The 12,173-nt window shown below is 31.4% G+C and overlaps 2 protein-coding genes across 4 annotated transcripts; both read left to right on the top strand.

Annotated features, from left to right (window-relative positions):
• The first annotated feature begins 340 nt into the window (after positions 1-340).
• LOC145798645 (SUPPRESSOR OF ABI3-5-like) lies at positions 341-8,507 on the top strand. 3 transcript variants are annotated; one of them, XM_082887024.1, is made up of 5 exons: positions 3,701-3,881; positions 4,070-4,262; positions 5,557-5,666; positions 7,938-8,030; positions 8,280-8,507. In XM_082887024.1, exons 1-5 carry the CDS (start codon positions 3,879-3,881, stop codon positions 8,301-8,303), a joined length of 423 nt encoding a protein of 140 aa, XP_082743150.1. In that variant the 5' UTR covers positions 3,701-3,878; the 3' UTR covers positions 8,304-8,507. The 3 variants fall into 3 exon arrangements, with proteins under 3 accessions (XP_082743151.1, XP_082743150.1, XP_082743152.1); XM_082887025.1 differs by lacking the exons at positions 3,701-3,881; positions 4,070-4,262 and adding an exon at positions 341-835; XM_082887026.1 differs by lacking the exons at positions 7,938-8,030; positions 8,280-8,507 and adding an exon at positions 5,776-6,437 and having other exon boundaries at positions 3,704-3,881.
• Positions 8,508-10,508: 2,001 nt separating this feature from the next.
• On the top strand, positions 10,509-11,541 carry LOC145799517 (uncharacterized). Its single transcript, XM_082889108.1, has 2 exons — positions 10,509-11,226; positions 11,334-11,541. Exons 1-2 carry the CDS (start codon positions 10,509-10,511, stop codon positions 11,366-11,368), a joined length of 753 nt encoding a protein of 250 aa, XP_082745234.1. The 3' UTR covers positions 11,369-11,541.
• The last annotated feature ends 632 nt before the right edge of the window (positions 11,542-12,173 follow it).

The raw sequence follows: 12,173 nt of genomic DNA, 5'->3' as shown, positions 1-12,173 counted from the left end.
AGTACAAATAAAAGACAAAATATATGTAAGACATAATATATTTTTTACTAATATAAATACACTTTTATTGAAATCAATAAAATTTTTAATATTTTTATATATTTTCAAGGAACTTTTTAGATAGTTTTCAACATTAAATAATACATAAGAAATACTTGTTAGCATTTATCTAATTAATTTTATATTATATTTTGAATTTCTAAACTTTATAATTACACATGATATTAATTAATTAGTATATAAAAAAAAAAGTTTGTAAAAGTTTCAATCCGTTCTCCAATTTCATATTTTGAACTTCCAAAATTCAAAATCCACGAACCCCTCATTCAAAATGCGCCACCGGAGCCACCACCAGCCCTAATATGCGCACTGCGCACCCCCCCTCTCTCTCTCTCTCTACTAGGTCAGCTTCTCTCTCTCCCCTCCATCTTTCTCCAAAATCGGCCTCTCTGCTCGAAATCAATTTCCACTTTTTTGGGTTTTGAATCACCCGATCTCCAAGTAATGTTTCGAATTCTCTTCAATCCTCAAACCTCACCACCCATATCCACCACCACGCTTCTCTCTACTCTCTTCCCAATCATGCAATAATTAAAATCCCCTTTCTTTCTCTTTCTCACTCCTTAACCCTAATCCTTTTTCTTCAAGATTTTCCAAGAAATGGACCCATCTCTTCTCGATGACATAATCAATCGGCTTCTTGAAGTTAGAGGGAAACCCGGAAAGCAGGTGCAGCTATCGGAGTCGGAGATCAAGCAGTTGTGTGTAGTTTCTAGGGATATTTTCTTGCAACAACCTAATCTATTGGAACTGGAAGCACCCATCAAAATTTGTGGTATTTTGCATCAAACCCACTTGGTTCTTGCTGTGTTTTTGAGTTTTGAGTTTTGTGTTTTGGTTTAATTGCTTTAATTATTTGTACTTGGTTTTGTTTTTTTGTTGAATTTGTGCTCTTTTTAGGGACTAAATTGATGGCTTTTTGTTAATGGTTTGTGCCCTATCTGTTTTTTTTTATTGGGTTTGTTATGTATGTGTGAGTTAGTTGGAAAGCTTTGTGTAGGGCATGGATTGAATTGCATATCTTTATTGAATTGTTTTTCAGTTTTGGAATTAGTTGAGAGAGTTTACCCTTTTGCAATCAACCAATATCTATGTATTGAATAACAAAAATCTATACCCATTATGTATGTGTGTAGGGCATGGATTGAATTGCATATCTTTATTGAATTGTTTTTCAGTTTTGGAATTAGTTGAGAGAGTTTACCCTTTTGCAATCAACCAATATCTATGTATTGAATAGCAAAAATCTATACCCATTATGTATGTGAGTTAGTTTTCCAATTTCGAATACAATGAGTTCGTTTTCTTGAGTTAGTTGGAAAGTTTTGTGTAGGGCATGCATTGAAGTGCATATCTTTATTGAATTCTTTTTCAGTTTTGGAATTAGTTGAGAGAGTTTACGTTTACCCTTTTGCAATATGTCTGTATTGAAGTAACAAAAATCTATACCTAGTGTTAGTGTCGGTCTTCTGGTATGTTCTAGACATTGTTCACAGTAATGAGTTGTGTTGGGTTCTTATTTTGGACATTTTGACTTTAGAATAGAAATGCACCAGCTGCTCTAACTAATTTGTCAACCCTTTCTAAGTGTGATTTCTATGTTATTTAGGGCTGTGCCTAAGGACATATCGGTTCAAGTAGCTTCTTCTTTTTGATCAATCAAAACACTTCCCATACTGTATAAGCTTCTTCCAAAGCATATGGCTTTTTGGATGAAGATGAGGGTATCTGTACTGATGGGACCTGTTCAGTTTACATAATTTTACTATTGTGAATGTTTATGTATATATGGAAGAGATTGTAAATATTTTAGATAATGTGTGAGGTGGGAGTGCTACAGTTATTTTATACTCATTCTGCTGTGCACGCAGAATCTTTATAGATTGATTATTAGAAGTGCTGATTATGCTCTCTCCCTTCCCTTCTCCCTTGTTCTCTCTCCTTTTTCTATTTAGGGTATTCATAGGGAAAGTGTTATTGCAAGATGTGTAGGTGTGCATGAAACTATAAATGCAATGGAATGGTCCAGACTTGTCTTTTGATACTTCCTAACTGGTTGTTTTGTTTGATCATAGAGTAGTTTTTTTTCCCAGGTTTTTTATGCACCCAGTACTCCACTGTTGTGGAGCTTTATGTAGGTTATGTGTAGGATGTTGTTTACAACAATGACAAGGAAAATACACTTACCTGTGTGGCCATGTACCAAACTGGGGCTTGAACACTGAATATCCCTCTTTTAGCTGTGCAGCTGATACATAAAAAAATAAAATCCTTCTTTTAATTGTGGCAGGGGATGCTGGTATCTGTTCATGACATTATTAAGAATAAATCTTTTGATTTCCCCCTCCTTTTTGCTTTTTCCTTTTGTCTTTTTGTACTTTTCCTTCTTCGTGTTTTTTTTTTCTTTTCTCCCACATTTCTTTTCTACTAACTTCAGCTAGATGGGCTGCCTTGTCAACTAGGAAGTAGATGCCTTTATTTCAAAATATACATCCGATATTTTTTATAGTTCATCAGTCTCTGGTGTGTGGAAGTGACCATAGCTTAAGTAATGCATCCAAAATCACTGTAGTCTGCTACTATCAATATGGGTGAAGAGATGATTTTTCAAGTGTGTCATCCATTTGGAAAACATGCGGATATATTTCAAATATCAGAACTAACATATAATGAGTGAGATTAATTAGAGATAAATGTTGATTTTTTGTGGCTGATGTATGTTTCAAATTTCAGAACTAGCATATGTTGATGTGACCTTTATAGAGATATATAAATTTGTTTTGGCTCGTAGCCTTTTGTATATGCGGTAATTAGGTGATGTGAATGATTTTTTTGTTACTTTTGAAATCTTCATTGGATTAACTAAGTATTGTGGTTTTAAATGATTGCGAGGAATTTAACTGTTTGTCAGCCTTAAGTTGATGTTTTGGAGGTGATTTTATTATATGCATGGTTGGAAGTTGACACAGCCAGCCTTGATTTTTGTGACTCATATGATATACCTGCTGTTGTTTTGCTGATTAAAATATTAATTGGAAAGGATGCCAATGAAATTTCTTTGTTCTTGGTCACTATATGGCTGTTGTCCTCCTATTGACTGCGTTAGAAAGTGTTAGAGGTTGTGACTCATGTATGATGCATCTTTTGTCTTTTTGATTTGTGTCTTCTTTAAGTCGCCATTGTTGTTTCTAATTTCAATTATGTGGACTTTTCATGTTTTGAAATATTGAAATGCCCCTGCCAGTTGAACATAATTTTGCATTGCGAGGATAATTTGTATGGGTGTATGTGCTGGGCCAGTGGTTGGTGAGTTTTTTGTTCCTATACCTTTCCTAAGCATGAATGGCTAAGGTGATAAACAAATTGTGGTAAAAAAAAAATATGATCATCCTAACATTAAGATCCCCTCAACTATTAGCAAATATCACCTTACCGCTTATCTATAAATTCATATATTTTGATCCCTTCAACTATAAAAACTATACAAATAATGTTTAATTGAGATTAATCTCTTATAATTTTATTGGTTCAATTGGCCTCTATTAAGTAATATTCAATAATTATTTAATCAAATAAAATTCATGCCGATCCATTAACAGCTCGGCGAGATCTGCCGTATGACATCCTATGGAGAAATCCTGGCTCTGCCCCTACGTAGCATCATATACGTTGCAGGATACACTTTGTGCTTGTTCTTGGATTTTTCATAGTTTATTCATCCCATTCTTTATCCCTGCTATCTAGAAAACCACTGTGGTCCTTTTGCTGACCTGAAGCTGTTTTTAGTGTTATGTAATTTAAGGAGAGGATTCATTGCAATGGTAACTCAGGAAGCAAACACTTTGAATGCTCATGATTGCTTCCAAAGACACTCACACATGTATGCACACATGCACACATTCTACCTGGCTGATCTCTTCTTATTTTCTTGTATTGGTTAGATGCAATTAGTCTATATTGTTGACGAACCTGATTGAATAAATACATTCTCTCCTTTCAATCCTTGTAGTATGATGCTGTTGGATGGGCACCAAAGGAGTATAATCCAGACAATAAGCAGCCCTCTGGTGGGCAGGAGCCAAGTGGTGGAGAGGTTGCAGGTCCAAAGGATGCTTATTCATTACAATCTGGCTTTGTTTGGGATGAAGCATCTGGCTATTATTATGATGCTTCTTCTGGATTCTATTATGATGGAAATACAGGTATTTATTTATTTGGAAGCTACATTTTAGTTGTTGTTTTCCTCATTGTTACTATAAAAGCTGTCTTGATTTTATGTTTATGCATAATATAGGCAAATGTTGCAAGTGTTGTATCATGTGAGCCATAGCCCCCGTGATATCAATGTTGTGTTCTATAAGTGAAAGTTTTGATATGTGTTTCTCATGCAATTGGACTGGTGCACTAGTGTGGCATCCTAAATCTTTAACAATCTTATTCAGTGTGCATCAAATAATTAATTTCATTAATCATTGGTCTTGTGGTGGCGTTCAATTTTTAAAGGGCCTCTGGTTTGGATTTTTGCCGTCAACTGACCATTACATTGTGACAGCATTTCTATTTTGGAGTTTATGGTTGGCTTGGATTGCTCTGCATTTATTGATGGTTTTCAATATGGATTATTTTAAGAAAATATAATTTTAGTAATTGTTACAAGGTTTTTTATATTTGAAATTTTGAGCAGAGCCCCGATATTTCTACACTATTCAGAGAGATGAGAGGAGAGACATCACTCAATAGAATTGTACAACTTTGAGAGCAGTATTTGTTGGGTGCTGCTAACAAACCTATCCAATATACTGATGGGGGATCTTTCTTCCAAATTTTGAGGTTTACAGAGGGTTAATTTGTGGAGATATACAAAAGTTTTCATGAGGAATATTTCTTGAAAATAATTAATATTTTTGTTTTATAAAAAATATTTACTCCTACCAATTTCTTCTTGTGTATTTATTGTCGGTTCATTCACAGATGTCATTTCTCATGAACATATGGAGTCATGGCCACAAGAAGCCTTAAACCCCCCAACTCCATGATATTGTCATAAACAGAGTGAAATGATGATATTTTATAATGACATTCGCAACTTCTCAGATAGAAAATGTCATTATTGTTTTGATTTCAACATCTTCTTGTTGTTTTATAATTGTGAGAAAACTTGTGAAATATTCGTATATCTTCATATTCTGTTTTATACTCTGAAAATTCAAAACAATACTAATCAATGAAGGCACGGTTTGTTAGTTAAAATTGGGTTAGTGGTAAACAAATATGTAACATAAAGCATATCTATGATAATATGTATTCTATTTTTATGCAAGCATGCTTTATTTTGCTGCTAATGAACTGGACGGGTACTAGTGCTAGTGGAGTAGACCAAATAGAATTTGGTCTAGTTTCTGATGAAGATCAATGTTTTATTTATTTATTTATTCTTGTGTTTTGCAGGATTATATTATTATTATTATTATTTTTATTTTTTTTATAAATGTGCAGGATTATATTATGATGGTAACAATGGGGTTTGGTATTCTTATGATCACCAAACTCAGCAGTATGTCCCCTACTCTGATCAGAGTGACAATAAAACAGCTGGAAAACAAAATGTGAGATAAATTCTATACTTTTATTACTATTATATTCATGATACTTGTACATCTTCTTTATATTATCTAATTGTTTGTAAATAACCTCTTGCAATTCAATGGAAAAAAGACTTACACGGAAACCGAACTTGATGAAGTGCGAGTTGAATGGATTAATTTCGTACTAAAAAATATGAGTTGAAATCCAATGTAAGTATGATATAACTTCCGTTATTTAAATTGCTAATCAACAATTTCTTTAGTTGGTAAGGAATATATAATCACTTCAAGATTTCATTTTAGATTTGTTGATTCTATGTATATTTGGTTTTATGACTTTAAAATATCTGCTCATACATTGAAGATTTTCATTTTGGATTTATTGATTCTATGTATATGTCATATTTATATATGGTAATCCAAACATTTTATACTAATAATAATCAAAGTTGTTATTCATTTTCTATTGATGCAGTAGATGACGAGTCAGTGTGATGAGAAAATGTTCGATTTTGTCTTTTGTAAGACAAGAACAATCTCTACAAAAAATATTAAGTTTATTCATATGCTTCTAGTGGTTTCTGAATTAATTTGTGTTTTTTATTGTTTCAAGTCAGAAATTTCTCGGAGAAATGCAAAATATGGTCAAAGAATTCAACAATTTCATTTTTTCAAGTTTTTTTTATTTTTTAATATATGTAAGCACAGTTAAAATTTTTTTATTAATTCCTTTGTATATATTTTTAAACATTTAACTTTCATTTATGAAATATATGACGTTATTCCATTCAATATATGGTTGTGATTCAAAACATAGTATATAGTGCGCATTACATTCTTCAAATACATATAACGTGTGATCTTATTTGATTATTAATCACATGTTTTATTAGATATTAATCACACTTAAAATCTGTAAAAAATGTAATCTAAATATTTTTAATCACACTTAAAATGTGTGATCTAAATGTTATTAATCTCACTTAAAATGTGTGATCTAAATATTATTAATCACACTTAAAAGATGCGATCTAAATATTTTTAATCACACTTAAAAGGTGTGATCTAAATGTTATTAATCACACTTAAAATGTGTGATCTAAATATTTTTAATCACACTTAAAAGTTATGATCTAAATATTTTTAATCACACTTAAAATATATGATCTAAATATTTTTAATCATACTTAAAAGGTGTGATCTAAATGTTATTAATCACACTTAAAATACGTGATTAAAAATGACCCATTTTAATCACATTCCCAAAGATCATACTTTAACAAAACTAAAAGGTGTGATTAAATAACATACATCACACAAAAAAAGTGTGATTTTTATATGTTTTTGTAGTAGTGTCATTTTACTTTTGTGTATATTTTGTGATGAGGCCTCTCAGAAAGCATTGAGGTAGAAGATCAACAGAGAGCTATTAATTTGGATGAATTGTAGCAACTTCATATTCCTTTGCTTGTAACTTAGATAAAATTTGATTAGAATAGGGAGAGATTTCAAAAAAACTAGAAAGAACACAATCAATTTGCTGTGAAATTCTCTGTGTTCTTTTTTCCTTATCCTCTAAGCATGTAAGTGAAACATAATAAAAACCAAATAAGTGGCAAAATGAGAAAGGGAAACTATTAAACATGGATTGGAAGGCTCACATAATAGGAGATTAATTTATGATTCCTTAAAATGCATCTTTCACATCATAGAATAAAGAACTAAGATTTCAGTTTCTATGATTGTATTTTCTGTTTGTTCTTGAGTTTGGTCTGAAGTTTCATGATAATGGTAAGCAACTAGTTGAGTAACTAATACAGGGTATTAAGACAGAACTTTAGATTTGATATAGTTGTGGAAGAAAGAAAGGGATATGAGTTTGGTATCAGTAATTGTTCCATATCTTGTGAAATATAAATGGATTTTTTTACAATCTATCTTGCCCATGCTTATATGCCCCCTAATTGTGAACGGTGTAAATTACTCATTTTTCTTTTTTCACCCAGAAAAATTATTTTATAATGAAATCTCAACAAGTCCTCTAATCTATATTTCAAAGAATTTAATGAAACTAGTGAATAATTTAAAACATCTTTTAAGTTGAAATGATATATAGGAAAAGGATAGATATGAACAATGCAATTCTTTATTATCAAGCATTAAATTTGTTTTACTAGTGATACATTTCATTGTTATATTGGTTCATTCTTCCTTACAGGAACAATCAAAAGCTAACATATTTGTCTTACTAATGATACATTTCATTATTATATTGGTCATTCTTTCTTATAGGAGCAATCAAAGGGTAACATCGCAAACAGAGAAAGGATGTATACAAAACACAAGTGTGGTTCTAGGTCAATCCCTGTTAAAGTAGAAAAACTGGTACGTATCCTTGCACTTTAACAATTAAATGGACCAATATAAGTTATATGAACTTACGGCACATTAATGGGATGCACCATTTGTGAATTAGCCTTAAAATTAATTTTTTGTTCTCATAATCTCGAAAAAAAAGTCTGTTAGAGGGGTAAATTGTATAATTGATCTAATTGTAAATTGATGAGCTACTAATGTTTTTAATCTTTTGTATAATTAATTAATTACTAAAGCTTTTAATTTATTTTTTTGCAGATTGGATTGGGGTGGCATTTTTGACGTGCAACAATGATCTAATTTGCTTGAATGTTCATTTTTGTTTGATAAGGATACACATACTTTGTGGAGTTGCATTAGTTATTGTTGGATTTTTGGTAAAATTGAACAAGTTATAACTTTTGGATATTTTGTGGATATTTCACTATTTTATTGTATTAGGATGAAATTATTTGTGATGATGAATGGATATTTTCATTTTGTTAATTCGTAAATGTGTTGATAACATGTTAGGTTAAGTTGTGATGGAATTGTTATATTCAACAGGTTTCAACATGGACAGGGTTATATTTGTTGAACTAAAATTTAGATTTTGATAAAATAGGTATATAATATGGAAAAAAATATTATGAAATTATTGACAATTTTTCATCCCTAAAGAAGGTTCTTTTGTCTCTTATTTCGCTTAGGTGGATGATTAATTTTGTCATGAATTTTTTATTTCGTCACTAAATGCATTTGTGTGATAAAAAATAGTCACATTTTGTCACTATTATCCTCAATGTGTGACGAATTTTTTTTGACATTATTTTATTATTTTTAATGATGAATTTGTTTTTGTCTCTATTGGTAGCTTCTTTGACAAAAAAATTTCGTCTTCGTTTATATTAAACGTGACAAAATTATTTTGTCTCAATTTCTTATATTTATGACAAAATAATTGTCTCTAATTTCTCCTTTAATGACAAAATATTTTATCGCTAATTACTTACAAGTATGTTCTTAACAGAGTGTATTTGAGACAAAAAAATTCGTCACAAATTTATCATTTTTAATGATGAATTTGTTTTTGTCTCTATTGGTAGCTTCTTTGACAAAATTTTTTTGTCTTCGTTTATATTAAACGTGACAAAATTATTTCGTCTCTATTTTTTATATTTATGACAAAATATTTTTGTCTCTAATTTCTTCCTTTAATGACAAAATATTTTGTTGCTAATTACTTACAAGTATGTTTCCAACAGAGTGTATTAGAGACAAAAAAATTGGTCACAAATTTATCATTTTTAATGATGAATTTGTTTTTATCTCTATTGGTAGCTTCTTTGACAAAAAAATTTCGTCTTCGTTTATATTAAGCGTGACAAAATTATTTCGTCTCTATTTCTTATATTTATGACGAAATACTTTTGTCTCTAATTTCTTCCTTTAATGACAAAATATTTTGTCGCTAATTACTTACAAGTATGTTCCCAACAGAGCGTATTGGAGACAAAAAAATTCGTCACAAATTTATCATTTTCAATGACGAAATTGTTTTTTCGTCTCTACGACCCTTTAGCGACGAGGCTTTGGCGACAAAACGGGTGACGAAAAATTTTCGTCGTAATTAGTTTGAGTGACGAAATATATATATTTTGGGACAAATTTGTTTCGTCTTTAAATCCCAAATTTGTTGTAGTGTTATATCAAGCATTTATTCCGCACTAAAGAATCGTATCAGTTACTTCATTTGGTATCAGAGCCATTTCTATTCTCTGCCTTGGTGTTCATAAAAGTGATGCTCTGCTTTATCTCTCTCAATTATATATATGGTGTTCTTAAAAGTGATGCTCTGTTTTATCTCTCTCCATTATATATATATATATATAATATAAATACCTATAATAATAAAAAAAAAAAAAAAATTGGGTCTGCCACCCAGTTTTGTTCCTTTTATTTTTGTTCTTTTTCTGTTATTAAGTCCTTGCTTGTTTAATTTGATAATGTCTAGTGATCTATATAATCTTTAATTAATTAGAGAATAGCCACAGCATCTTTAATTAAATAAAATTATATATATATATTGATAAGGATCACATAAAGAATATTAGACATTAATTGTAATTGATATAATAAATTTTATCCCACAGGAATTTTTATTATTATTTATTAGGATAAAATATCAAGTTATTCATAAATTACCCACAGGAATTATGAATTCAGTAAATAATTTGATAGTTTTATCATAAAGTTCAATTTGTGATACTATATATCATAAAGAATAATTGAATCTACTTGAATTAAAATTTTAGTCCACAGGCAATTTTATATGTCATTAGATTCAATTTTTATTTCTATAGCATGATTCACATTGGTAGATCATGACCTTCATTTATACCTTATTTTAATGTAAGCATGTATATTTAAATTTATGCAGCTAGCCAACCTGTTAAAATTTCTGATGTCGGTTGTGACATTCCCGAACTTAAGGGTGACAACTTTAAAATGTGGAAAGAGAGGGTTTTACTTCATTTAGGGTGGATGGACATTGATTATGCTATAAGGAAAGATGAACCACCTGTAGTTACTAATACCAGCACTGAAGCTGATATTGCTCTTTATGAACATTGGGAGCGATCCAATCGACTCAGTGTTATGTTCATAAAAACCAAAATCTCTACTGGTATTCGTGGTTCAGTCGATCAGCATACCAAAGTCCGTGATTTACTCAAGGCCATTGATGAGCAATTCGTCACTTCAGATAAGGCGCTTGCAAGCACCCTAATTATGAAGTTTTGTTCCACAAAGCTTGACAATGTGAGGGGTGTGCGTGAGCACATCATGCAGATGAGGGACACTGCAGCCCAACTTAAGAAACTGGAGGTTGATATTTCGGATTCTTTTCTCGTGCACTATATTTTGAATACTCTCCCACCTCAATACAGTCCTTTCAAAATCTCTTACAACACACATAAGGATAAATGGTCTATTAATGAACTAATGACCATGTGTGTTCAAGAGGAAGGGAGATTGATTATGGAGACGGGAGAGAGTGCAATGCTGACTACGCAGGGAAAGAATAAAGCTAAGGCCAATAAGAAAGGGAAAGAGAGGTTGGCTCCACAAGCTGACATAAAGAAAGATCCAGTGTGTTTCTTTTGTAAAAAGAAGGGACATGTTAAGAAGGATTGTCCCAAATTCCAGAAATGGCTTGAGAAGAAAGGTAATCAACTCTCTTTAGTTTGTTATGAATCCAATATGGTTGATAATGTTTATAATACTTGGTGGATTGATTCTGGTTCTACAATCCATGTTTCGAATTCCTTGCAGGGTATGCGAAACCTAAGGAAGCCGGTGGGAAGTGAACAAAGCATCTATTCGGGAAACAAGATGCGTTCACATGTGGATGCTATAGGAACATGCAATTTGGTTTTAAGTAGTGGTTTTGAATTAATTTTGGAAAAGACTTTCTATATTCCTAGTTTTTCTAGGAATTTAATTTCAGTTTCTAAACTTGTACCATTGGGATACTCTTTTAAGTTTTCAGATACATCTTTCAGTTTAGATTATAAATCTAAAATTGTTGGAGTTGGTACATTGTGCGATGGTCTTTTCTGTATTGATTTACAAAATGATGCCACTCATAATGCTATGCATGTTCACACCGGTATAAAAAGATGTGTTATAAATGAGAATTCCATTACATTATGGCACCAGAGATTAGGTCATATCTCCATTGAGCGTATTAAAAGATTAGTAAGTGATGGAAGACTTAGTACTCTTGACTTTTCTAGTTTTGAAACTTGTGTGGACTGCATAAAGGGAAAGCTGACCAACAAGTCTACGAAAGGTGCCACAAGGAGTTCTCACATATTGGAAATCATACATACAGACATTTGTAGTCCAGACATGGACTCACATGGTCAGAAATACTTCATTTCATTCATTGACAACTATTCACGATACATGTATCTCTACTTGCTTCATAATAAGAATGAAGCATTAGATGCCTTTAAAGTTTTCAAGGCTGAAGTGGAGAAACAATGTGGTAAGCAAATTAAGATTGTGAGGTCAGACCGAGGTGGAGAATACTATGGTAGATATACAGAAGATGGACAAGCACTTGGTCCTTTTGCAAGGTTTCTTCAAGAAAATGGGATTGTTCCCCAA

The sequence above is a fragment of the Camellia sinensis genome, chromosome 9 (genome assembly GCF_055761805.1).
Source record: "Camellia sinensis isolate YWXY chromosome 9, ASM5576180v1, whole genome shotgun sequence".
NCBI lineage: Eukaryota > Viridiplantae > Streptophyta > Magnoliopsida > Ericales > Theaceae > Camellia > Camellia sinensis.
This window is presented reverse-complemented; position numbering and strand designations above follow the sequence as displayed.